The sequence below is a fragment of the Anguilla rostrata genome, chromosome 12 (assembly GCF_018555375.3).
Source record: "Anguilla rostrata isolate EN2019 chromosome 12, ASM1855537v3, whole genome shotgun sequence".
Classification (NCBI taxonomy): domain Eukaryota; kingdom Metazoa; phylum Chordata; class Actinopteri; order Anguilliformes; family Anguillidae; genus Anguilla; species Anguilla rostrata.
The window spans coordinates 27,837,534-27,864,843 of record NC_057944.1 but is presented as its reverse complement, the minus strand read 5'-3'; the positions used below and the strand labels follow the sequence as shown (position 1 = coordinate 27,864,843).

Below are 27,310 nucleotides of genomic sequence, written 5' to 3'. Positions count from 1 at the left end.
AGGAAAAGGAAATCTTGAGTGAAGCTGATGAGGTCTGGGGATAACACCAGGTGAAACAAAGCAGGTATGCACATATACCCAAAATAATCAAGAGAAATATTTTACTCTGCAATCAAGGACAACGCTTTCACCACATAGACAGCTTGGCAATGGGAACTAGGGTTGATTTAAGGAGATGGGAGACTCCGGTTAGACACATATTGCACAGGTGTACACCACAGTCCCAGGGTTTGGAGAGAGATATTTGCAAAGCTCCCATATCTCCAAACTTCACTGTATTCCCATCTCTCCATCCAGTGCCCCTGTCTGACTCTGAAGATGCTGTACGCTGTAAAACATGTGTTGCCATTTGCATGGATTGTCGGCTGTGATGAACACATCAACATTAAGAGCGAAAAGGCAGGAGCTAAGTGCAACACAAAAACCAGCTGCTGAACAGAACCAGCCCTCTTCACTGACACTGAAGCAGCTGGAACAAACCAGAAAACTGGGCTTTAGTGAGGCATGCAGAAATCAGTTCATCAGCAGGAGAAGCAGCCACGGTCCACTTAGGCTAAGCCTTATACCAACACGACCGCCAAATTGTAGGAAAACGTTCTGAGGTTAGATTCAAAATCTCATATTTCAAATGCAGCTGTTGAATTAAAGCATCTCGGTTGTAGAAAGTATAACTCCTTTAACTTTCGACATTTTCCGTGGAGCAGCATATGCCCATGCACTGATGGGTGAGTAAGCAGTAGAGCGTACTAATTCAGCCCTTAATCTGTGTCAGTTGTACAGCGTTGCCTCTACACTGACAAACAAAAACACGTAGGCTAACAAAAAAAATGTCAAAGTGAAGACTGGAAACTTTCACAGAGGTTTCATGATCAATTAATGCACCTGCGGCCAGCCGTAGATTAATAAATCAGCAATAAATATAAAAAAGGTTTATTCTGCATTGTACTGTCTAAGGTGGGCCACCTAAACAAAATTTTAAAACATCAAAGGATAAATTGAATTTAACTCTGCTCAAAAATTGCAATTAAATAAAAACTTATTTCAGATCGCTGCAAGAGTAGATAATCATGTGATGAAGTCAGCCACCCACACAGGGCGCATGTCACTATCACAGCAGAGTCGGCATGGTAACAGATGCCTAACCCACCAAACTAGCCGTTTAAAGCGCTAGACAGGCATTCTGGAACGCTGCGGTTACGATTTTATTGCTACACAAGAAACGCACCACCGTATACAAGCATGGAAAACAAGAAGCGTACAATTCCTGCTTTCTTTCCATTTTCAAAGAAACCTTTTGTGACTGAATGCAAAAAGTAATGGTAATGTTGAAATTTCCAGTAAAGGGAGAGAATTAGAAAAGAGACCCATAAACTGTACTATATTCATCAAGCTAGTCTAGTCTAGCTAGCCATTGGGTTTAAGTGTTAGTAGATCTGCAGGGCACATCATAAAGTAGGATTGGAAAATTAGCCTGGCAGCTGAAAAAGATAAGAACACATCTTGAAGTTGATAACAATTTGAAGGCCAGACATGTTTAGCTGATTACCGACAATGGATTAAATTTCAGTAGCAGTAGTTATTTAATCCAGCTTTGTGATGCCGTCCCTCATCCTCATTCCAGAAATACAAGCAATGTCAGTGGCACACCGCGCTGGAATGAACTATAACACTGCCGACAAGCTACAGCCAGACATACAGTATATTAGATTATAACTGCCGATGCATGAAATAATCTGAATTGTTCATATCTGACTGGCTGTCCCATTGGCTAGCCTTTCATTTTTTGTGTGATGATTAACTCTCTAGCACTAATCAGAGAGTTAGGCATGAGCAGCAACAGCCAACTGAGAGCGCACGTGTGTCACAGAGTGAGGTCATCTGGTCATAAGGTGTATTTATAATTGGTATAGGCTACTTAATAATAAGGAACAGGCCTACTTAAAGGCCACGATAATAAAGGCAATATTTTTTGGCAATGTAACTGGGCAATATCGCCTGCACGAAGGATTGAGATAAGAAAATGAGACAAAGCACAGCACATAACACAACGCATCATCATTCACCAAACGAACACACACATAATCAGTGGGCAGGTGCTAAGCTAACAGTCCCTCAGCCAAACTTGTCTGGGCACACAAACTGCTCTCCAGGCCTTCGCCGTGTTCAAAAGCGTGAAGAGGCTAGACGTTATCCCGTGAAATGACTAGATAGCGTCACAGGCTCTGATGCAGCACTTCCCCTGCGTTACAGTGAGCTCAATCAACCTCCGTTATTCAGGTCAGCGTCCCTTATAAATCTGCGCTGAGATAATCTCCTTTAGAGTGTGGAGAAAGTGGAACGCCTTACTGCCGACACCAGCACTTCCCACAATTAGATTATTGCCGTCCAGAGAGCATATTCACCTCATACGCCTGACGATGTCAGGGTCACCAATTACATAAATCCTCCCCAAAACATATGGAGATGATTTTTTTGTTTAATGTTTAAATCCATATAAAATTGCAGCGCATTAGTGGCAAAGACTGTCTTCATGCTCAAATCACTCCACAGGTTAAAAGCATGCAGGCTTGTACACTGCAGTTAGTATAAAAAATATGATGCTTTGACAGGCTGGGTAAGTGTGAAAGGGAAACAGATGGTTTTAAAGGTGTTAAGTGCTGATTTAAAAATGTTCCAGCATTAGCATTATGTATTCCTATTCCCAACAAAATATTATGGTCCCAAATGTAACCGAACATGCATAACTTAAGCCTTAACGTGGAACTTAAAGACACACCAAACAAACTGAATTTAAATTATGTCAACAGGTGCTACCTTTTTGTGTTGTGATTCCAAGCAACAGAAGAGCAGGTTGTACATAATGAAGACAAAAAACATGAATATAAATGAATAACATTTTTAAATGCACAGCAAGACCATAGAGTCTGTACTGGGCAGCACTACGAAACATGCAGGCTATTAGCACTGACAGCAGCAACACAGGAGCAAGGATAACGACATCATTGGGAACACAGGACCAATCATGAATGTCTTTATGCTATAACTGTCACTGTAGCTGTGTAGTAAAATTCCACAACTGTGAAAGCCAATCACAGCATGCTGAAAGGCTAATGGCCTAAGCTGCAATTATTTGCTTAAGAATTTACAGCTAAAAACTGGCCTTGGCTCCTATTTAATATAACCACTATTCAAACACATCAGGCCACATCTTAATTTCTTACATAAGGGCCAGAATTGCTCAATTTGCTCATTTGCATTGCAGATAGGATGAATGGTAGTCTTACTGACAAATGCATGTAGTCGCTTTGAAAATTCAGCAAAATTCAATTTTTCCTCACTATTACAGTATGTTTTCTCACTATTAAGGTAGCCTACATCTTAGAGTCCAGATATCCTTATCCTCCATAGTTTTCCCAGATTACCTTGATTCTGCAGTGCCACACAAGGACTAGGCTATATCCAATGAGTGTTGCATCCACTATTAAAGATCAGGCCCAGTTCCACACTCACACTGAAAAAAACAAAATCTTAACCATATTCAGGAAACATGAAAAGTATTTTTCTTCTGAAATTCATTTTTACTGGGTCCGTCACTGCACCTATGGTAAACAGGGTCACATCTGGCCCACTAGGGCAGCAGTACTGCTAGCTTTCTTTTCTACATTAATTCATGTTTCTGACCGGCCAGAAATTTCACTCACCTGGTGTCCCAGGTCTAAACCAGTCCCTGTTTAGAGACGAAAAATGAAAACAAGCAGCACTAATGATTTGAGTACCATTGGTCTTTGAAGGAACTAGCAATTCCTGCCACTTGCTATTTATCTACATGCAGACAGGGTCAAATTTGTCACACGCATCATATTTGCAAACATATTTGCACCTTGCTCCTGTTGTGGAAGTCTGTCTCTTGGTGAGACCTGGAATTAGTGTCTTAAGCCTTAAATCACAGAGTTTAACTTGGACAAGTCTGAAATGAGCACAAGTACAACAGACAATAAAAAGGCCTGACTTAGGCTACTGCGCTTACTAGTGCTCAAAAGCTTTCATTAAATGAATCAAGCTGCTCTTCAGGCAGCCGTCTCAATCAAATTTATCTGCTAAATTCAAATACTGAGCCTCGCTGAGACCAATTCTCCTGAGGAACTGGAAGAAGCCTAGAATGTACACACACAATTTGAAAAGCGTAAGTTCCCATTTTCAGCAGAAAAACTGTTTCTCATTTTCAAATAACCAAAGTAGAAATTACAGACTAATTACATACCACATAACTCACACTTGGTGGTAGAACTGTATGCCATCATTTTACCTTGTAATAAAACAAGACGCACATTGTGTGTGAAGGAGATGCCATTTCTGATCAATAATTCAGATCATGACATTTTATTTTTCAGATTCAAGGCCACAGCAATATGCAAAAGTGCTTAAGATGATGCCATATATGGCATTTGAAAACACTTGTTCATGTTTTGTTTTGTTCATTAGCCTCTCTCACTATCAACATTAAAGTGCAGAATAATAATGATTAAAAGGTTTTGTTTAAAAAAAAAAAAACATTTCACTTCTCAGATCCCTCAACAGCACATTTTCTAGACTACTATAGATGTGGCAATTGCAATAAAGCAATAGGCAGTAAACCTCAACAGGTTGGACAGCTTCCATGGGCAACTGCACAGAAAAGACCGCTAAAATGAAAATGAGTGCTCTTCTAGCACTCCTGGTGGGAACCGACAGCATGCATTTGAGGGACTGCCATGAGAACGCAGTTATTGAGCAGGAATGCAATGGGAGTCTGCATATGGCTTCAAGAACACTGGCAAATTAGCATCATCTAGCAAGACTCTGTAATAGTAGCAACATAAGAAACACCATTCTGTTGAATAATACCAGCCACAAAAACAATCTGCTTTTTTCATGCCAAAAAAACCTAATCACCATCCAAAACTGCCACAAAGACCTGCTTCCAGAGAGCTACCGAGAAATCAAATAATCAAGAAACAGAAGGGGCAAAACATTCAAGCAATTTCTCAGGTCAGCTCCAAACTGTAATCAGAATGCTCCCTGCACTTAAGCTAGGCCAACAAGACCCAGCAACTATTTTGTCCCGAACTGAACTGATGAGGCAATGCATTATGATTGGTTAAAATCAGAGTAACATTACATTACATTACAACTAGCACTGGACAATATATGTAGCTTCTACAAAAAAAAAATACGAACAGAAATACAAACACAACAAATCACAAAATGTTAAAGTTGGCGACGGGTTTTTGCCAATTCTCAATACTGTTAGCCCCCCCACAAAAAGAACCGGATGTTTGAGGCAATTCCCTATTTTCAGTAAATCCATAAAAATGACAATTACAATGAAATCACTTCTCTTGCTTGCCTACTCTAAAAACACTTGAATAACCCTAAAATTACTAAACTGGTTGATCGATTTAGTGAAGGTGGTAATTTCTTCACACTAATCAAGGTACAGAAGTTTAGCGAAAGGTGCCATGAGCTTGGGAAATTGTTACATAAAACGTCCTATGTTACTGTTAGGAAGAGTTCATTCCAAATAAGCACATTGTATGAACGGGGAAATCGCGCTTTGGTTTCTACATCAGCTGATAACAAAAATGTAATGCAAAATGAGATAAAAACGGAAACTTACGCAGCCTAATTATATAGTACTTGACCTAACCATGTGTCCACTGCTTGGTGCAGACAGTGGATCATGTAGGTGTGCAGTACTGCAGTAATCACCTGCCTTGTGACAGAAACCTTTATCAAATTCGACAAGAATGCCTTCGCGTGAATATGCATTTCCCACGCCGAATCTATGGGTCTCCAAAGGGTAAATGATGAATCGAAAGTCTTCTGGTTAACAGATGAGCTAAATTTAAGACACGCCAGTATATTAAAGGAAGCTAGCCACATTCAATCACAATTGAAATATTTCACAAAATTGCAGATAACGTTAAGTAATGTCATCTAGCTACAGTTGCATGCGAAGCAGTCACAATTACTTGCTAGTAGATTAACTATATATAGAACAAACTGATCATATATAAAAAATGTAATTTATATCTGACATCGTGTTTCCTCAACTGAACGGTCTCGGTGCAAAATATTTCTGAGCACCCCTCCCTTTTTTAGCTATGCAGAGCATCGGGTTAGTCTAGCAGCAAGCTAACTATTAGCGCTGGTTATGGTTTTACTTGTTAGCTGATGTGTACAGCAAGAAGGCTAGCATATAGCTAGACTAGGTGCCAATATCTGTCACATCACAAAAGACAGGCGACCCTAATGCCTTGGCCGTTAAAATAGACTAGCTACGTATAACTAAGTAAGCATTAGCATCTGTTAGCATCTAACGCTAGCAAAAGCACGACAGGCTGTTTTACGTATGTAACCTATGGCACCAATTACAACAGTGTGCCGCTTTCACATTTCGACACCCTGAAAGGGACAGCTTTAGACCTCCCCGCATCTAAATGTTACTGCTAATACTAGTTACATAGCGAGCCAGCGAACGAGAGTATCGTTAAACAACGATATTATAATTTATAATCAGAAAATAGATTAGACTACATAGTGAAGTTAGCTAGCGAGCTAAAGCTAGTATCGTTAACTAGCTAGTGTTTGCCCTGTATAGCCAGATCCGTCTGCTAACGTTGCTTGCCAGTCAATTAGTTATCATTCCTAAATGCATCTTGTAGCGTTAGCTTACTTACAACAACACAGCGAGCTACACGCCTTTCACTCCGATAAATCACCCACAGCGCGTTAGCATTTCGCTAACTTTAAACCACTGGTAGCGGCTTTCTAGCTGTAACTCGCAAGTTTGCCAACTAACGTTAGTCAGACACATATTGCAGGCTAACGCTACATTTCAAGCACCAGGCAGACAGCGCTCCACACCCAGTTATAGCTACATGTAGCTGGATATGCTAGTGAGCAGGCAAGCACTAAAGATGTGTTGCAATCTCATAACGTTCACATCAACTACAAACGAAAGATAGCTAACGCTAGCTAATGTTACCTTGGCAGATGCGCATAAAAGGAGTATATTAGCCGCTATAACAACGAACAAACCTGCTGCAGCGCCGCGGCTTGGAGATTCAGCCAGTTGCTGAGAACTGCGAGTTATGGGGTCCTGCTGCTTTAGGCCTCTCTGGTTCTTGTTGCTTCTCCAGTGGATAGGAGGGATTCAGAGGGATATTGAATACTTTCTTTCGTTAGCGCTACTGTTGCTGGTGGGATATGTCCTCCTTTCTACTGTAGTGTTGGAAGATTTTCACGCTCCTCACGGTTCAAAGTTCCTCCGTCATTTTTCTCCAGTCTGCGTGTGTGCTTTCTGTGTTTCCCCGCTGATTTGTTTATACAATATTTTAGCTATAGATATCTCTTTCTTCAGCCAATGTATTTTATATAGTGTTCAGTCTGTTAAGGTATTCGTGTTGTTGTGAATATTATTCTGCTTTTCGATCGCTACGAGTACACATGTAAAATAAATCCACAAACAATTATTAAAACACAAAAAACAGACAGGGAGAAACCTTTAAAAAAATCAACTCCGATTGAGACCTGACGTAGAGACGCAAACAGACACAATACGTAACTGCGTCTGGGAGGAGTATTGACGAATGGGCAGGCGCAATTTCTCATTGTGACATTGGGATTGGCTAACATCGAAGTGATTGACATACATTAGAAACTGTTGAAGAGGTTGTAAAACCTGGGAGGAGTATTGGAAGTTCGGTGGCGAATGCTTCGTTTTTTGATTGGCAACGTTTGATATGTTTTTGTGATCGATGTTTGTTCAAATTTGTTGTAATAATAGTTGTATTTTCCATTAGTTTTTATTGCTATACTATTTTTCAGATTAATTTGCAATTCAGTTTAGTTTCAGTTTAATTTGCTACAGTACCAAAACAACAAAAAAGTGGCACTTCCAAAATACTTATGGACTGCACTGTACATAGAGAGGTGCCCCACTGTGGTTTGATCCCTGTCCCTTTGCCCTGGCAGCGATTTGTTTCGTAGGTGCCCTCTTCGATTGCACTCTGCCCTACCCCACTCTCGACACACACAGCCCACCCAAGCTACCGCAAAAATCATTTTAATTGCATTGCAATTGCATTTTTCCCACGGCGTGCAGGAACTGGCGTCGTAGGCTATGCATGGCAAATTGTGGTCACTCACTCACTCATGAAGGACATTTGAGGGACATTTTGTGGGACGCATGCGCAGGTGGTGCCAGCTAAAATATGTCTGCGGAAGTGAGTTGCGCTGTGGGTCTGGACGGTTCCGTGCTTGTTCTTGTTACTGGCTCATATGGTTACTTGTTCACAACCATTGCTCATCTCCTGGAAGTTGGGGGCTTTCTCTAGTATGGATGTGCTTTGTCAGAAGGATATCTGAAAATAGGTAGCAAAGGAAATATTTCAAACTTTGTTTTGATCCTTAAATTCCGAGGTAAGATCCTGAGGAAGGGAAGAGACAGTTCCCTAGGAAACAGCACTCAACACAAGTGATAATAAACAGCTGTGAATACAGTGCAATGCTCTGAGTTACTCCTAATTGGAGTATATACTTTCCTTTTAAAAGAAACCGTTATCAAGGGTGTAATCATACAAAAGCAGCCCCTTTCTTTACCCTGCCCACAATCCTCTCTGTTACATGCATACGTTCCTGCACAGGAAGATATTACATTAAATCACTTATAACCCTTAAGGATACAACGGGCAGGCTTATAATAGCTATCAGAATAAACTGTCCACTCCAATCCTTTTTGGATTTGTTTCTTCCCCCTTTGGTTTGGTTGAGTTTAAACCTCATAAAGCTATCATATACTGTAGGAATCTTTTTGTATAAAATGGACATTCCATGATTTAGGAGTCTTGGAGACAAAAACATTGCCATCTGTTTTAACTTTTAGGGGTGGTAGTGGACATTCTGTGACTCAGTCTAATAAGAATAAATAGAAAGAAGGGAGAGAACAAAACAGAAAAGGTTCACACAGATTTTGTGGAGTGATCTAATTCGGAGCTTTGTAGATATGGAGCAGGACAGTGGAGATAATTCAGTGTTTATTGGCAGCCAGCAATGACAAACTGGACTAGGTGACTGATCCCTTTTGTGGTCTTTTATAAAATCTTACCCTACTTAGGGATTTTTTGAGTGGTGGACAATACACATTTTGAGCTGTTAAACAGATAGTAAAAATGCAATTGTGAGGAGGCAAGACTCTGACAAGAATTTTGCTACCTTTGAAATATAGAAAGTGGCTTAGTTTAACAATATTTTGTAGTTGAAAAGGCTTACAGTGAGTGCTTGTTTTTCAAGAGCAACATCTGGTTGTAATATAACCTATATGTTCTAAAACCTTATTTTAAGGTAAAGAAATGCCATACGCATTAATGACTTTTTACTTCTACCTGCAACCAAGAAGCACTCATGTTTCTTCAGAGATTAAAATAAAAAATCTTTGCATCCTATTTATATTATTAAAGGCATACTATGCAAGATTTTTTACTTTGAAAATATTATAAAAATGACCACACTAAGGCATATCTATGATGCACTGGCAATCTCCATCTTTACACACTTTCACTATATTCATGCAACTTTACCTGTATTTGTTATTCTAAAATGTGTTTTAGACGTTTCTGGGTGTGTGCTTTTTTCTGTGTAGGAACGTGACAGAGCCTGTGGTTTGGGATGAGATTTCAGTGGAGTGTTTGCAGCTAGCTAGTTAGATACAGCCAAGATAAAGCAAAGCAAAAAGACAAGCTGACAGGGCTCATTCAAGAACTAGAGTTAACCTTGGAATTTCTTTTCCTCGGTGGCGTTACCTGAAGTTCACCAAGCAGATGAAATGTGACATGGAGTTGACTTGTTTTCTGTTGGTCCTGTAAGTGACGTTACTTTTAGCTATCCAGCTAGCTACATTAGATAGGCTACATTACTTGGGGTGAATCGACAGGGTAGAAGATGGAGGAGGTGGACGATTGTAAACATAGGACCACAGCAAGGCAAAAAAAACCTGCATAGTACGCCTTTAAGACATGTTATGAGTCTCACCACTGGCAAAACCCCCTTGGTTTGGCTGAGGCACACATTGAGTATCTGCATAATATCTTCATTGAGGTAGAAAAAGACCTTCCAAATGACGTACGCGAGGTCTGTAGGAAGGAAGCCGAAATTTAGAAGCAGGACTTAGTGGAACTCCACTCTAGAGTTCCCTTTCATAAAAAAAAACCCAAGGAAATTTCTTTCAGCTGCACTAACTGAAAATGGTTTAATATGTATGGTTTCAACCCCTAATAGTGCTCTCAGTAACAACACCTTTTAGAAGTTTTATTATTAATGGTGTCAAATCCTGAACTTATCTGGAAAAGGACCAGCGCACAAACATAGTTGTGGGGCGACATAGCTGAGGAGGTAAGACCGATTGTCTGGCAGTCGGAGGGTTGCCGGTTCAAACCCCACCATGGACGTGTCGAAGTGTCCTTGAGCAAGACACCTAACCCCTAACTGCTCTGGTGAATGAGAGGCATCAATTGTAAAGCGCTTTGGATAAAAGCGCTATATAAATGCAGTCCATGAAACTTTTAACAATAGTGGTGAGGACATGGAGGAAATGAAAAGCAGTTTTACCCAGGTTGAGGTGTAGGTGGCAGTATCATCCTGCAAAAGACGTTATTCAGGGAAGCTAAGACATGAAGTGAGACCTGAGTGTCAGGGAAAGAGAGGAAAAGCAAAGTATCATCAGCAAGGAAATCGAACGAGAAACCATTGGAGAAGATGTGACACCCAAGAAATTGCATATTTCCTGAGACCCTTCATGAAAAAGTTATGACATAGTACAAGTGTCTTCAATGTTGCAGTGAAAATATTTGCAAAAATATAGTTTATTTAATTTTTATTGAATGTCCCTGTAGTGCATGTTTCAGCATAGTAGAATATATGTTTGTTGAGATTAAGACCAGAGACTCATGCCCCCCCCCCGCCCCAGCTGATATGTGTTCTGAGTTAAAATATAGTGCATATGTGGTGTGCGCCCTGGTACAGTGTGCTGTAGATCTGCGCTCTGGTGCAGTCTACTGCAGGTCTGCTCCATGGTACAGTGTACTGCAGATCTCCCTGCTCCCTGGTACTGTGTACTGCAGGTCTGCTCCATGGTACAGTGTACTGCAGATCTCCCTGCTCCCTAGTGCAGTCTACTACAGATCTGCAGCCTGGTGTAATGTACTGTGGCTCATGCAGACAACTTACTGGAGTCCTCTTCTGTATAATTTAAGATTGTGATTGGCTGGACACACACCAGGGTGTGAATCCATTATTTAGAGAAGATAACCTGCTAAATATTTCATTTTCTCTGTAAATTTGTGGTTAGACCACCTCATGGATTGATTCAATTCTCATGTCAGGAACAAAAAGACAAAAAAAAAAAAAAACTCTTTGATACGCAGGGCATATGATCATCATAACAGCCCAACGCAACCCAACTTGTAGGCTATCTACTGTAATCAGTATGATTGTGTGCCATCTCCCTGTAAATTCAGGAAGTGCTGTTTATCTGGCCTTGTTTTGTCTTAGCATGTTTGGTGTGCGGTGCTGAGCGTTAAGCTTAATTTCCTGTGGCAGAGGGTTGGCCCTCCCCTTCCAGCGCTGTCTGCATAGAGAGGAACTGAGGAGACTGTCAGCATCCTGTCACAAGGTCTCTGGTAGAAAGTGAACCTGTGCAGCATTAATCTGTTGCTTTATAACGGAAAGGGACGTGCACATCTCCCCACAGAATGGTAAGGGATATGCTTTTTTTGCTTGTGTGATGTGTGTTTAGTATTACAAACTGTTTCTCCATGTAGCAGAGGGTAGCCCGTGAAAAAGGGGTGGCTCGTTGGTGTCTCCCGCTCCACCCCCCAACCCCTCCTCCCCCCCCCCCCCCGCCTTTTGCATTTCATAATGTGCTGCAAAAACTGCTCAAGCATGTGGCACTAATATGCATCAAGAGCTGCTCTCTGTTTCTGCTTTTGCTGAGAGAAAAGCACTAGAGTTTTATTTTGCCTTCCTTCAGAATAAGGAGATGTGGGCTCAGTCAAACATCTGAGATATGCAACATGTTGTAATTTCTTGTGCTGCTTGGCCAAAAATCATCAAGAACTGGACAAAGCCAACACATGTGGTAATCCAGTGTGTGAGTTTCATCATTTCTGCACAGGAAACACCAAAAATATTTAGCCATTATTCCTTTGTCTCCATACAATAATACGTAAAATCATACTTCCAATGAGTTATGATTAGTCAACAATAATTCCTCATCATGAATACCCTTAAGAATTCATATTTTTAGTCACCAAATTCCTCCATTTTTGTAGGGCTTTTTTCAGGTGTCTAAATAACTGTTATGAAAAGGCACATGCAGTACATATGACACTATGTTACAGTCTATTAGCACATTCACAAACTAAAGGTGGAATACATACAGTTATTTGCAGGTACAAAGTTTAGATTTGTTGAAACCTTTCTCATACTATGACATAGTGTAATATATGACCCTAGTGTAGTTTTTAAAAGTTTTAAGTTCAACCTTTTCGAAAAAAGTTCAGTTTTAAATGTTTCCATGTTTTAATAAGACTTGCCTAACATAATGTTGAATGGCTTAAGTTAGCTTTGCAAGGAGGCGTATATAAAGATAATTGGGGGCCAGCCATTTTCTGGTTTTAATACTCAGTGTGACGCTGCTTTTGCAGTCTTTAACAAGGTACTTCACACTGATTGCTTCAGTAATGCAAACAGATACCATCTAAATAGATAAGGGTATGTGCTGAGCAATGACCTGGGAAGTCTAGGGGTGTGAAATGAAATCTATGGCTGGTTGATCACAAATTACAAACCCTAAACTACAAATGGACTGCCTGCATTTTAGGATATGGAAAAGTGTCAACATTAATTATCAGTTAACTTACGCTTTAGTCAGATGAAATGTCTATGGGAGAAATGTGAAATAACTTCACCCCCAAAAAAAATTCAAGTTACAGTCATAATTAGTTCAACGTTTGGGCTTTACAACAGAAATATAGTGGAGCAGCAGTATGGGGGTGACTGAACACAGGGGTAAATTGCAAAGCTCTGTGGAGTAATGGTTAGCACATCAGAGAAGTGGTTAGCTCTGTACAGTAATGCTTGGCACTGCATTATTATTATTATTATAATATGTAAAGATTTTCACATTCAAGACACAGTTATAAACAATGTTATAAAAAAAATGCAGTGTGTTTTGAGCTTGCTGGACATCTGAAGAAAAGCTAAGAAATAAAAGATTTAATATGTCAAAGCACACCCCACCCGCATCTGAGAATGACTGTTTATCTCTATCTTTCCTGCTTCAGTCTGACTCACTGGTGGTGTGTGAAGTGGATGAAACTCTGAAAGAGAAACTGAAAAGATTCCGTTTTCGCAAAGAGACCAACAATGCAGCCATCCTCAGTGAGTAAAAACTACAGCCCCCACAACCACATACTGGGTGATATGCCCCACAGCTATATGTGCTCTACAGTTAACTACATACAATCAACAAGTTAATTCATAATGTATTACCACTACTTATCATATAAAGTTATTTGAGATGGTTGCAACCTTTACCACCACATAGCACAATTTCTCTATACACTCTGTCATATAGGACTATATTAGATTAGCTCTCTGTCGTATAACACTATATTATGTCTGATTTACCCTTTGCCGTATAACACTATATTATATTATATTAGCTCTCTGCCATAGAACAATATAGAGTGGCTCCACAGACACATATTAAGTTTATTGTTGGACTAAATTGAACTTTGTACAGAGAATCTCCATTCAAAATTGAATTTAGCCTAGGACTCAGCCTAATCTGTGTCCGCGATACTGGCACTACATCGTATTAGATTAGCTCTCTGCCATGTAATTATCAGTGGCATTGTGGTATACGTGACGGAGTATGACCTCCTAGAAGCAAATGACATTGCATCACAGTGGATATTGGTTTGGCACGATAATATATGATGATGATAATTGTGGTACATCACCAAAAAGACATGTAAGGCCCATTTATAATCAGTTCACATTAAGTACTGGAACCAGTGGTGCTACTGGATTTTAATTTTTACCAGTATGCAAGTTAATGAGGGTCAGGGGAGTCAGGGTGCAATCTACTCATTTATACTTTTATTTGCCGACGCAAAGCCCCGCTGGAAAGCAGCACTAAAGCAGAAACACAGGAGCAAAGACAAGGGGGACTGCCAGAAACAAAACAGGCAGAAACACTGTTAATGGGAATTGACAAAGAAATATGCAACTAAATGAAAGTTTAAAAGGTGACAGCACATTTACTAATTCAAGATAATTATAATTTAATCATAATTTCATGATTTCTTGATAATTTCAGTGAAAATTGATAAGGAGAAACAGATGGTGATCCTGGAAGAAGAATATGACGTATGTTTCTTTCATCTTTTCAAAGTATTTCTTGCCCCACAGTATATAATTACATGGCAGGCCAATCAATATAATTTTTAAATCACAGTAGAAAATCCAGTTTACCATTGCCATAACTTATTTGAAAAACAAGATGAAAAATGGAAGTGATAACATGGCTTCATGGGCAAGTGAACAAAACTGCTTACTGCCCAAGAAAGTTTGGTATTATTGTTCATAGACCTTTGTGAATATGTTCATTTCCAATTTTGAAAAATGTCATGTTGTCAGCTGTCAGCTGACAGGCCATCGCCTCATTGCCTCTAATGGAAATGTATGATCAAATTTGAAATCAAATATATGACATAAATTTGTTTTTTAAAGAATCACATTCAATTTAATTTACCTGCATTAGTTTTTAAAAACTTTTATATAAATGTGATTTCATGGAAAAAAAAACAGTACCATATAAGATGTAAGAAAGAACTGTAATCCTCAAATTAATACTGTCCTCAGACTGACAGCACAGTGGATATTTTGAAATGCACACTGTGGTGTCTATTTAAAATAATATTGAAAGCGTGTACTATAAAAAGCGAAAATATGTATATACACACACAGCCGCGTGTATGAAGGGGTAAATAATTTATATGTTTATTAAGATATGCCAAATGTTGAAATATATTTGAGCCGGTTTCTTGTTCTTCCCGTTTTAGGATATTTCTCTGGATGATCTGAGAAATGAGCTGCCAGAACGACAGCCCAGATATCCTTCCTGCTCACATTTCTCCACTACTAACTGAACTCAAAAGCTACAATGTCAAAATCCTTGTCACCAGGTTTTTCCCCCAACTCTCTTTAAATCACTTTGACCGGGACCACAAAAAAGGGGGAAACTCTTTTTTTTTTCTTACAAGATGCCCTACAGATTTCGTAACTCTGTCAGCATAACAGGAGAATGTGGTCACTTTCTTACAAACTGAAAGTGCATATTTAGACTACTATATTTACTGCGTTGAGTGGGGTTTGATGAATTTCCAGGTGGAACATGATTGTTCTGGATAATACATGGCTATTAATGCATAGTAAAGGCAGTTTACTGTGACATATCCTGTTAGTACAATCTTGCCAACGTATTAATATCATGAAAATACAGTAATATGACATTTTAGTATTTACAAATGAAACCTAGGGAACAGGTGTGTTTAGCCAGTGCAACCACACAAATACCAAGGCCAGTAGTGTCAAAGACCAAGGTCAGCACCTTTTACCACCCATTTCTCATTCCTTTACATCTTGCTACAAAATATTTCTTTCACTATACTTTTCACTATAACACTATAACTGGGAATCATTCAGAAATAGATTTTACTGGCAGTGCTTTCTTGTATCAATGTGGTTTCAAGCTAACTGTAACCAGTGAGCAGCTATCAAACTCTTGAGCATTAGGGCCTGAGAATAACACCCTGGTTCTGGAGCGGTACTGAAGTCTTGTGGTAATTGGCCCCTAACGGAGAGTTCCTTGACGCTTCTCCACATTCATAGTCTACAGCTACAAGTACGTGCATGGGGACGGCAGAGTGTCCTACCCGCTTTGCTTCATTTTCTGCAGTCCTGTGGGTAAGTGCTGCCACCTATTCAAACACACACCACATCCTCAACCAACAAACCCCGCAAACACAAACAAGTGTAAAGAGGGCTGACTTACTGTGCTCTTGTATGTCAGCACCTGCCTGCTTTTTACTTCAAAATAATGTTCTGTCCTAGCACCCCTACATTGGCTCCCAGTTTAAGCCAGATTTGATTTTAAGGTGCTTTTACTTTCGATATAAAATACTGCATGGATTTTGTCATATCCCATGAGAGAGATAGGGAATTTGGTTTCTGTAAAAATGACGGATGATTGACATCTACAAAAAATTAGTCAGGTCCTGATAATGATGAAAAAACTTTTAAAGCACATATCCCATTTGGCAATATAGTAACAAATTCAAATTGCTATATTCTCACACCAGAGCTTAAGTAAATAAATCACATTCAGTGTTGTATGAGAATCAGTATTTAGATTATTGCTGATGTAAGCTCTTCTGTTACATAGTTCTGAGCTGATACCAAATAATGGAGACATTTCATACATTAGCTGTGATAAAGACAGTGCCATCAGATGTACACAATGTGTTAGGCTAGCCTAAGTTAAAATGCTGTCCCTACACAGGTGAACTTAAGTTTAACTACTGGTGTCTCATTTAGCCAAGTAATGCCAAGATCAGTAATGCAATGTACATTGCGGTCTCTGCAGTAATCACTCTGATTCAGAATAAAATAAAATCACTATGGAATGCATTCCATTTCTGGACCATCCAATAATTTGGGTTCAAAAGCAGCTGGTGAATATTAACTGACACACTCGTGATGGAAGCACTCAGGAAGCACAGCACAGGGTCTAAGCAAACTTGTTGACGAACAAGCCTCTGCAGTCAATCCAGGCCAGACGATGTCACAAATAATCAAAAGCGGTCACTTTCAGGGAAACAAATTTCATATCGCACACGTTATTTTTGAAAGTTTTTAATTTGAATTAATTGTACTTTAATCATCCCAACATTGGCACTGTTTGACCTTTGAACCCAGTGTGTATCCCTCCCTAACAGGCTGCAAGCCGGAGCAGCAGATGATGTACGCAGGCAGCAAGAACCGGCTGGTGCAGATCGCTGAGCTCACCAAGGTAACAGACGCACCGGGTTTTACAGGGTGTATAATGCCCAGCCCATCAATAAGTAATGGCAACAGGAACCATTTTGCCTCCCCAAAACAGCAAATAGCCATTAAGGAGGCAATACATCACTGTGGCCCACAGTAGGACAGGCGTAAAAACTCTCTCTGCTCCTAACGCTGTGTCGATCTCTCTTTCCCAGGTGTTTGAGACGCGAAACGCTGACGACCTGTCAGAGGAATGGCTGAAAGAGAAACTGGCTTTCTTCCGCTAAAGATGTTAATGACACAAGATCACCTTCAGGGAATTCTCACAACCCAAAGTACCGGCTGCCAGGAAAGTAAAATAAAGAAATAAAGAAAACCGGCGTAAGAATGTTCTTCTGATGAGTAGTAAAAAGTGGAAATTTCCCCCTGCAATAAAAAGCATGGATGCATCTTTGACCAATGTGTAAGCCTGGGCAAATGGACCTTTCCCCAGCCGGTGCTTAAAGGGCAAAACCAGTTTATTTACACTGTAACATTATACAAATGACAGATGAGTGCAACTGGAACTCAATAACTGCACCAATCTCTGATGTGCATAATATGCATGATCGGTGTTTAGCTCTAAGCTAGGGGTAAACGACCAAAAAGAACATACTACGGCATTTATGGAAATCTAGAGAGGAAACTTCTTCCTCTGCAGACCTTAATTAATTTCAGAGGCTGCCGTTATTGGATTATAAAAGCTTTTTCACCTTGCAGTGCTGAGTGTGGAGAAAAAAAATGCAGTCCGCCTCTGTAAAATGATACTTAGGAACAGGCAGCTGTTCCTTTGTGTAAGCAGCTAGCACTAACACACTCCAAACACAGGCACATGTAAAGGTAATAAAGTTTCCTTTTTTAAAACTCCAGACAGGAGGAATGTCCCATGTGGAACCAGTTATGGTGGCAAAAAAAGCACTTTCAGCTTTACTTGTGCTTTCATGCCACAGCAAGGAAAATAAAATAACCTCATTTATTGCTATATATACACTTCCACATTCTGTTATTTGACAGGTAATGAAAGCTGGTGGAAAAAAAAAAAAAAAACCAAAAAAAAACATTTATCAGGTTGAATTCCTAGACAACCTTACCGGTGCCTCAGAGTAGTAGAGTGGCATCTATGCCATCGATGCACGTTATAATAATATCCATATCAAAACGGGAAGCTAAATATGACCCAAAGGCAATACAACCTGGTTCAAAGCTTAAGTAACGGGCTGGAAGCAGCAGAAAGGGTGATTTAATGATGGAGAGAGAGAGACTTAACAGAATAAATGTAATTATGTACAAACTATAAACAATGGTGGGAACTCCAACTACAACACCTAAATTAAACTTCATGTAAATCAAATAACAAAAAACCATAACCAGCTGAGCTGCATTTGCCTCTACACCCCTGTTACAAATCCCCCCTTTGGACAGAATCCTAAAAAAATGAGCAACTCCCCTGAATGAGGTAGAGGCTGCAGCTTGGATGTACCAGTTACACAGGGGGAGTGGGCGTGGCCGAGGGTGTGGCCTGTCACTCGCTGTCGCTGGCTTCGCTGGAGTCTGAGGCTTGCTCGCTCGCGCTACCGCTGTGGTGCTCGGCGTCCGAGTGCTCGCTGCTGCTGCGGCTCCGCCTCCCGCCCCCTTCCTCCTCCTCTTCCTCCTCATCCTCCTCGCTCCCACTGCTGCGGTTGCCATTCTTGGGCTCCTCCTCCTCGCTGTCGTCGTCGCTGCCGAAGATCTCCTCCTCATCACGCATCTCGCGGGTCTGCCGATCGTCGCCACTCTCACTGCCGCTGCCGCTGCCCTTGCGCCGCCGCCGCTGCTTGGCGCCCTCCTCGTCCTCCTCCTCCTCTTCCTCCTCCTCACCCCGCCGGCTGCCCTCCTCCTCCTCGTCCCTCTCGGACTCGCTCCCTGAGTTCTCACTCTCGCTGCCTTTCTCCTTCTCATCGCCTGAGGGGGGAAAGAGAGAACATGTTACAGCTGGCACCTGGGGATGGCATGTTAGAGCTGGTGACTGGGGGGCGAAGGGGGCAGAGGGAGCATCTCAGAGCTGGCAAAGGGCTTACCGGAGTCCTGTGCATCCTTCTCCAGATCCATATCCTCTTCCTCATCCTCAGGCTCATGGTTCTCCAGCTGAGCTTTACGAGCTTCCTGTCAATCAGAAAATCAACAAATCAGCAATGGGGGTGGAGCACTAAACAGCCCCAATGACAGCAAGCTGAGACTGAGCAATAAACACAGCCCCAATAACAGCGGGCCTCACCTGGGCCTCCAGCTCCTTCTCGTTCATGTCGCGGTGCTTGCACACCAGCACCGCGTTGGTGGTGGACTGCGCTCCGGCCTTGGCTCTCCTCTTGCTCAGCCGCACTCTGCCCAACACAACACAGCAGTGAGGAGGTGCAGAGCGGGCCTGCTGGGGCAGGAAGAGTCCCCCTCCTCTTTACCGTTCCCCCTCGAGAGAGAGGAAACGCACACCACTCACATCCCCCTCCCCCCGGAGGAGTCCCTTCCATGTCCCGCACACATTCAGTCATATCATGGTACCATTTGCTATGAATAATGATGAAGACGATGATAACCGTGGTTTGACCACTTCGGCCGGCCGGCCGACTCACCTGGTCTCCAGCTCATTGTAATAAACGCCATCACCATCTCTGAAGATGAAGAAGTAGTTCTCCTCATAGCCTTTGCTGGCTTTGTTCTTCACATTCCAGTTGTACTCTCTGGCGATCTTGTAATCATACCTACATCAAAACATCAGCAACTTGTATTACACCCTACAGTTCGCACAGTATTTTACACCCAACAGGCCACACACCTATGGACCATATACAGTACTACAGGAGAGCCAGTAACTATTTTACACGCTACAGGACACACAAGGTACTACAGGAGAGCAAGTGATTATTTTACACACTACAGAGCTACATGAACAAGAAGCGGACAGGAAGTGTCCGGTTTCTTACACTTCCTCTGGCATGTAGTCCACGTCCTCCTCCGAGTCCCTCTTGCGCTTCCTCATGGTTTCCTCGTTGGGCAGGAAGTAGGCCACAAACTGGTTGCCCTCCTCATCCATCATTCCCCTTGGATAAGAGACGTCATGTTATAGTAATTGTTATAATAAATAACAACAACTTTTCCTTGTGTAGTACCCTGCTTTGAAAGTTCTCAACAGAGTGTATAGACCGTTTTATTTGCTGTAAAAAACAGGGATAGGTCATACATAGAATGTGTGTGTGTGTGCATACATGCATGCAAGATTTTGTGTGTGTACGGGTGTTTAATACTATTCTTTAACAAAACGGCTATTTCCTGAGTGCAACATGGCAGCCTACATCCCATCCCCTCACCTGATCATGGCCTGAGACATCATGTCTACACCAGCGGGACCCGAAATGTCTTTAGGAGCAGGGTCTGAGTCGAAGATGACCTGAGCACAAGGGTTGATCCACATCTAGAGAGGAAACGGGCGTTCGCCATATTAGAAACATCATCATCGATCAGGGGGTCTCAGTTACTCAGTCCTGGTGCCCCCACGCATGTTGCTTTTCCTTGCAATCACAAGCACAATCCCTCAATTTTATTAAGCTACTTAACTAGACACCAACTTTACTTAAAGACCCTTTAACTGTTCTTAACTAGAATTAGCCTTTTAATACTAGCTAGCTTAGTCCATCACAGTTTGGATTACATGGCATTTATAGTAGAAGTCTGTCACACAATCTGTATCGGTTGCCAATGGTTGTGGAAAACATATACAGAACATCATAGAACATCATATTCTCAGCACGTCCAAGAGTAGACTTTCCCTCCCACTCTTCTCAAACATTGGCACATATTTACATGCTCCCACTTTCACCAGGAGGCCATGAACATGATGTATTTGGTATCACATCTCTTCTGGCCCGTGAAACAAAAAAACAAAAACAAAAAACACTTTCTTTGATTTCTAGGCAACAAGGAAGCCATATGTTCTTTTGAAAGCATTTTTCATTTATACTCATGTCTCCATAAATACAGCTAAAACCTTAAACTAATCAAACATATTTAACTGAAACTTTGGGCCTATAACTTCAATGGCAGTTTAACCCCTTGAGGTTAAGTTGAGTTCTGCACACTAAAAGCGGCCCCCGTTTCCAAACCCTCACCTTAAAGTCAGGGAACACAGGCAGGACCTCCACTGGAGTGACTCTGGGCTTACTGTAGTGCTGTGTGACCTGCAGAAAACATAAAACTCCAACAATTACATCACTTATCTTCATATTAAATTAATTATTTACCAACAATTCATTCCTTCACCTTCTGCTCAGAGACTGCGATGGAATTCTTTTTCAACTTCACTGTTGGTTTATCCGATTACAGAACCACCAGACACATGTTTACCATATGATCAATTAATTGATTAGGGATATTCAATGCAGACATATTACATTTAAGCAGACCATTGTTTAACCAGTGATAAAAATCTAAATGCTACTGCATTTAGTAAATTTAAGATATCATGAAAAGAAGAGACAGAAAATACACAAGGATGGTGTCTCAGGACGTTAACCCTTTTTAAAGGATGGGACAAATTATAATTTAGCCATTTCACAAAAAAAAAATCAAAACTTTTTAATTTTTACCAAATTATTTCTGTTAAGTGGTAAAATATCAACAACTCTACTGTGGAACGACAGCCAATACGAGAGCCAAAGTTTAAAAGGTCTGATTGGGGACGTCATCGCATTTACTGTTTTCTGCGCATCTTCAAATGTCTTCTCAATGGCTGCGATCTGGCTGTCTCTGTCCTTATAGATCTCCTCTTCTGTGAACTGCTGCTTGACAGACACACCGATCCTGGAAGAGATGAAGCGCACATAAGCATTTTCTGCTAACAGGTTGCATTAATCATGTGATTAGCAGAGCCCTGTCCCTTATTTAGGATGACTCAGTTATAGGAGACATGTCACCTGCACACACAGGTACGTGTGGGTGAAACCCCCTGGCCTTTTGTTTCCCGCCTTTACTTCTCTCCCAGTTTTAAATGCAAGTGCACACACAAATAATTCAGTTCCCACTTACTTGACCTCCACTTTCTCATTGGAGACACCGTATCGGTTGAATTCGGTTGAGATGTACTCAGTCTTTCTCATCCAAGGGACCACTTTGGCATGTTGCTGGGATCTTAAAAGAAAAGCGCAAGTGAGGAGAGTCGAAAGAAGGCATTCGCCAAACGGCACGGCTATATATCAGTGCACTGCTGGGCTGCAGGCATCACCATGATGAATGTTTACCCCTGAAGGTGCAGTCTTACCGCTTGGAGCTAGATGGAGCCTGGATGTCCTCTTCCAATAATTTCTCATCAGCTGGGTCCAATAGAACTATGAAAAGAATCATTTCAAACTGACCATCCACTGCAGTACCCAACATAACCTTAAAACAGATTATTATGATGACACAACTACAATCTTGGACTGGTTTCAACCAGTTAAAAATTCTGAAATCAAAATCCTGCCTTCTACAGTGAAGCACTTTGAATGACTTTAATGTGATTTCAAATTGGTCTCATTTAAGTTCACAATGACTATAGTGACCCCATTCAGCCAACATTCAACCATTTTGTGGCAGCCTCTGCAGCTGCAAGAGGGAGAGATCTGAGCTACTGTGCCCTTACTGTTTGGATCAATACGGTAAGTGTCGGGGTTGATGAGGTCGATGGTGACGCCCAGGTCTGGTTCAGTTAGCAGCTCGTGTTTGTGCTGCTTCTCCAGGGAAGTAGCTTTGTACTGCACAAACCTGCCACAAACCCAAACACATCACATAGCTGAAGACAATGCACTCAATCCTCACACTTCTGTTACATTTACTAATGTTAAAGCTACACTAAAACTCTGCAATAATGAGGAAACAAGGAACCTTAACAAAGGCCTATGTTGTGTGCCTTTGCCTATGGCTGCCATGAGACGTCCCCAATTCAAACATAAATTTATGCAATTTGCACACTACATCGTAAACACAATAAATGCTCTTTTAGGATTCTTGACCTACACCTGTGCTTTTAAACAACTCCTAGTATTAATTTTAGTTTAGAAGTAATTACAAGAAATGGCTGGGCAAACTATAAATAAGCTTGTGTTTACAAATATGGACTGTACGCATTAAGAATTTTTACTTTAGTTCTTTGTTAGCATAGTTAACTTGAACTAGTGTTTTAGTGGTGTTGTACGTTTAGTTTGGTCTGGAAACGTTGTTAGTCAGTTCTTATCCAGTTTTGAGACCATCATCAAATGCATATTTGACAGGAAGTAAATGTTATTCTACACCACTGCCTATTTCAATTGTGCATCAGTTTTAGCTGATGAGGATAAACACAGTTAACTGAGGGTACATTGTGGCCATTCACAAATGAAATAGATTAATTAGACTATTCAAGGTTTCACACTTGACTCTTATCTGGTAAATACAATGTTTTAGGAATAAAAAATAAAAAATTCCTACCTGTGCTGATCGAATGGGTACGTGATGAACTTCGGGTCAAACGGGATGTCCGGGAGACCATTGCAGTATTTCACACGGCAGACAACACCAGACCTGAGAGATTATAAGCCTAAATCACATTTCGGACTGTCGGGGATCGGTCATATTTTACGACAAATATAACATAATTAATAAACAGAGACGTTGTGATCTACTGAATAAAAAAAGACAGTTAGCTGATGTATTTTTGACACCTGGATGTCAAAAATATACTAGTCTTACACGTGTAAATGAGAGCAAATCAGCCGTGGATTCAAAAATAAAAGCAAGATGTACCTTTCCGGAACAGTTCTGTGTGAAGTACTCCTAAAATTAAGAGAGAATGCAATGAAAATCAGTCCCTCTGTGCAATCGCTCGTTTCACTGGTCAAACTCTTAGGTATCTAGCAATTAGCTAGCCAGCACTGTATTAAACTATTCATCTCATTTTACATTATCGTGAAAATTAACAAGACATATACAGTGCCTGAAACATAGTGGGTACGCGGCAATGCCATTTAAACAGCCAGCAATAGCAAACTACAATGTAGTTAGCTAGTTACCCAACAACTGCTAGACTAACTAAGCTAGTTAACTTAGTCGAAAAATATTGAAATATAAGTTTCAGTTACCACCCTGACAAAAACTCGGAAGCTCGCTGATCTGATGTAAATTGTAAATTGTATGAGCACCGTAATTAGCTACCTTCCAAGTTTAATGTCAGCTAGCTAACTAAGCCGGGTTACCATCTAACGCCACTTTACCTGTGCCCGTCCTCTCTTTGTGCCTGGGTCTGGATAGTTGGCGCCATCTTTACAGTAGATTCACCACAATGCTGAATGTAATATCAAGTTTCCCTGCAGATGAGGAAATCAAGGCGTATATCACAATTCGTCGTTGTAAATTTGGATTGAAAGCCTAGTTTTCACTCACATTCGCCCTGCGAACCTCACCGCTATGGCAGCAGTAAGACCCATGGAAAGACTGTTTATTACTCTGGGGATCACACACTTTTTTTTCTTCCCTTGGTCTGCTAAGAAGTTCCGGTTCAATTTTGGGTCGCTTTGGTAAAGTGGTCAAGTTAATGAGCAATCCACCCAGCAGGGCATCATTTTTAAGTGAAGACTTTCCATCATCTTGCCGTTATACACTTTCTTTTTACCTTTTTTACCTTACGGACAACTAAATGAAATGCCTGAGTTAAAAAAACAGCAGCAAAGCGTAGGCCTGTTATTTACAGGAACTCATTTTACTTCCTAAATAATAAAAAACGTACATCATAATCAATCTCAAGTGATCTTATTTATAAGTGTCGTTAAATTACTTTCTAGACCAAGTTTTTTCCGGGAATTAATTTGAAGGGAAATTGAAAGACGTTTCACCGTCAGCTAATACCAGACTAATACACATTTTTTGCAAAACATTTATGTATACACTCGCATGTAACTTTGATGCGTGGAATATACATGTCATTTACGATTTCAGTAAACTACACAACGTTGATCCTCTGTCCTTTGACAGACACAATACAAAAACCAAAGATAATTCCTTTAGTATCTTCAAAAACCACTGAACTGTCCATTAGCAAAAAACTTTGACCCATAACCCAGAATCCTTTGTGTACATCGGGTCCATTAAGAGACGGATACGTCACAAAAACGTTGCTGCCCGGATGTCGATGGGGGTAAATAATCTCAAGATGGCGTCGCAACAACAGATGAACCAGCCTGGCGGGGCGCAAACTCAAGGTGGGATGCAGGCGGCCACGTTACAGCAACAGCAGCAACAACAACAACAACAACAGCAGCAGCTGAGCCAACAACAAGATTTTGACCCTGTGCATCGCTTCAAAATGCTGATACCACAACTGAAAGAAAGTCTACAGGTAACTAAACTTCAGCCAGCCAGTTGTAGCACTAGCAAAGCATTTTGCACGGATACCCAGCTAGCTGGCTACAGTATTTACATACAATCACACAGCAGACTCTCGTACAGTAGCGGTGAATATTCGTGTTATTCTCACGAGTAGAAAAATGCGGTATTACCAGCAAGGGGGCGGTTAAGAGTTTCTGTGGTCCCTAAACTGCGCCCATCCCATGCCACCTGCAAGGAGAGAAAGTTGAGACAGCAAGCAAACTAGGTGAGAGCTGTGCCGCAAGTCCCAAAGGCAGGCAGGGAAATCAGCAGAGTGAGGTGGTCAACTGTGCTAATCCGTCAATGGAATTAAGCTTCAGTCCGCAGTCCATTTATTAAATGAAATAGAAACGACAAATGATACGTTTTCAAAATAATTTTTTTTAATTATCAAAATTGGGCTAGTAAAGCGTGGATTCCCCCCCCCCCCCCCACTGTATCTCTTCTTCTTTGTCGAGACTTACCACCAGTCACACCATCGTAATTTTACATGGTAATCATATTCATATTTCTGTGTCCTTTTAGAATGTCATGAAGATTGCTGCATTGAATTTAGGACATAATACAGCAATTGACAATGGCGTGTAAGTATGTGGGTTTATGTTGTTTAGTATGTCCTAGACTAAATAGAGACATTTTAAACCTATATTATTAATATATAGCCTATTTTCACTTGCAGTAATACAATTATGAATAGTACTACTATACAGGCATAACGACATTTTGCACAGCAGTACACGGAAAATGTATTTTAATTTGTTTTTTCTCTCTAGTAAAAGCAGTGATGCTGCTGTGCAGAGGTTTGATAAGAGCTTGGAAGAGTTCTATGCCCTGTGTGACCAGCTGGAGCTGTGTTTGGTAAGGCCCAATGATATGCTTCCATTTTAAAGTGCCTGAAGATTCTCTATCATCATTATGCAAACTCTGTGTAGTTAGCGTCAATCTCTTAATTATCATCAAAAGAAGACGAAAGCAAGAGTTTGACTTAATTTTAAATGTATGCATGCACTTTTCAAAATCAACAATGCACTACCAGCTGAACAGTTTAATAGCTACCACTCATCAGTGGAATAAGAAAATGAAGTATAATAACCCTACACTGGCCAGTAGCACAAATAGTTTCTGTAATGTGACAATATTAGAAGAATAATGTTTGTGTTCAATATAAACTTTTTTCATGTGTTACATATGCAGACACTTCCCCAAATCTGTTACCAGCACAACAGTTAAAATAAAAGCACAATAAGGTTCTAATTATAATCAGTGCTCATGCGGGCTCTGACTTCAGTCTTCCTTCTCCCTAGCGGCTAGCATACGAGTGCCTCTCTCAGAGCATAGACAGTGCCAAGCACTCCCCAAACCTGGTGCCCACCGCCACCAAGCCAGACACGGTGCAGACGGAATCGCTGTCATACTCACAGTATCTCAGCATGATCAAATCCCAGATCTCCTGTGCCAAGGACATCCACAACGCTCTCCTCGAGTGCTCTAAGAAGATCGCCGGCAAAGTCCAGCCACAGGGTATCCTGTGACGGCCCCCGGACTACTGTGCCCTCCTTGGACCCACATCCTTGTTTGTTATCATTTCTATTTTTATATTTTTCTGTCCAGAAATAAATGTACATTACAAATCGATCTGTGGCATTTTGTGATATTAATTTAAAGTTTCCCTCTGACACACCTCAAAGTTAATTGTAAGACGTTTTTTGATCAGGTT

The 27,310-nt window shown here is 40.9% G+C and overlaps 4 protein-coding genes across 6 annotated transcripts in view; 2 read left to right on the top strand and 2 right to left on the bottom strand.

The window, feature by feature from the left end:
- The window catches only part of LOC135236828 (protein Smaug homolog 2), a 34,960-nt gene extending 27,363 nt beyond the window's left edge, over positions 1-7,597 (bottom strand). Inside the window, exon 1 of the mRNA XM_064303373.1 lies at positions 7,081-7,597. The gene's annotated coding sequence lies outside the window, so the exon portion shown is untranslated. The remainder of the gene's footprint in view (positions 1-7,080) is intronic.
- A 4,035-nt stretch (positions 7,598-11,632) lies between these two features.
- On the top strand, positions 11,633-17,607 carry gmfg (glia maturation factor, gamma). The gene is made up of 7 exons (XM_064301335.1): positions 11,633-11,792; positions 13,383-13,479; positions 14,423-14,472; positions 15,168-15,219; positions 15,991-16,071; positions 17,103-17,176; positions 17,367-17,607. Exons 1-7 carry the CDS (start codon positions 11,790-11,792, stop codon positions 17,436-17,438), a joined length of 429 nt encoding a protein of 142 aa, XP_064157405.1. The 5' UTR covers positions 11,633-11,789; the 3' UTR covers positions 17,439-17,607.
- Positions 17,004-25,834, bottom strand: paf1 (PAF1 homolog, Paf1/RNA polymerase II complex component). Of its 3 annotated transcripts, none has more exons than XM_064301332.1 (15): positions 25,725-25,834; positions 24,444-24,536; positions 23,977-24,006; positions 23,662-23,754; positions 22,838-22,959; positions 22,478-22,544; positions 22,246-22,347; positions 21,915-22,020; positions 21,330-21,398; positions 20,532-20,635; positions 20,148-20,264; positions 19,797-19,925; positions 19,445-19,550; positions 19,248-19,332; positions 17,004-19,131 (listed from the first exon to the last, which is right to left on the bottom strand). In XM_064301332.1, the coding sequence occupies exons 2-15, from the start codon at positions 24,488-24,490 to the stop codon at positions 18,713-18,715; spliced, it is 1,596 nt and encodes a 531-aa protein (XP_064157402.1). In that variant the 5' UTR covers positions 24,491-24,536; positions 25,725-25,834; the 3' UTR covers positions 17,004-18,712. The 3 variants fall into 3 exon arrangements, with proteins under 3 accessions (XP_064157402.1, XP_064157400.1, XP_064157401.1); XM_064301330.1 differs by lacking the exon at positions 25,725-25,834 and adding an exon at positions 24,613-25,215; XM_064301331.1 differs by lacking the exon at positions 25,725-25,834 and adding an exon at positions 24,633-25,215.
- Positions 25,351-27,228, top strand: med29 (mediator complex subunit 29). Its single transcript, XM_064301333.1, has 4 exons — positions 25,351-25,564; positions 26,119-26,177; positions 26,367-26,451; positions 26,898-27,228. Exons 1-4 carry the CDS (start codon positions 25,352-25,354, stop codon positions 27,123-27,125), a joined length of 585 nt encoding a protein of 194 aa, XP_064157403.1. The 5' UTR covers position 25,351; the 3' UTR covers positions 27,126-27,228.
- The last annotated feature ends 82 nt before the right edge of the window (positions 27,229-27,310 follow it).

Coding starts and splice junctions, on each gene's coding strand:
- med29 (XM_064301333.1), top strand. CDS start 25,352: ATGTCGATGGGGGTAAATAATCTCAAGATGGCGTCGCAACAACAGATG. Junction 25,565..26,118: donor AACTGAAAGAAAGTCTACAG/GTAACTAAACTT, acceptor GTGTCCTTTTAG/AATGTCATGAAGATTGCTGC. Junction 26,178..26,366: donor ACAGCAATTGACAATGGCGT/GTAAGTATGTGG, acceptor TTTTCTCTCTAG/TAAAAGCAGTGATGCTGCTG.
- paf1 (XM_064301332.1), bottom strand. CDS start 24,490: ATGGCGCCAACTATCCAGACCCAGGCACAAAGAGAGGACGGGCACAG. Junction 22,960..23,661: donor TACCCATTCGATCAGCACAG/GTAGGAATTTTT, acceptor GGTTTGTGGCAG/GTTTGTGCAGTACAAAGCTA. Junction 21,399..21,914: donor TTGAAGATGCGCAGAAAACA/GTAAATGCGATG, acceptor TGTTTTCTGCAG/GTCACACAGCACTACAGTAA.
- gmfg (XM_064301335.1), top strand. Junction 14,473..15,167: donor TCCTGGAAGAAGAATATGAC/GTATGTTTCTTT, acceptor TTCCCGTTTTAG/GATATTTCTCTGGATGATCT. Junction 17,177..17,366: donor AGATCGCTGAGCTCACCAAG/GTAACAGACGCA, acceptor TCTCTTTCCCAG/GTGTTTGAGACGCGAAACGC.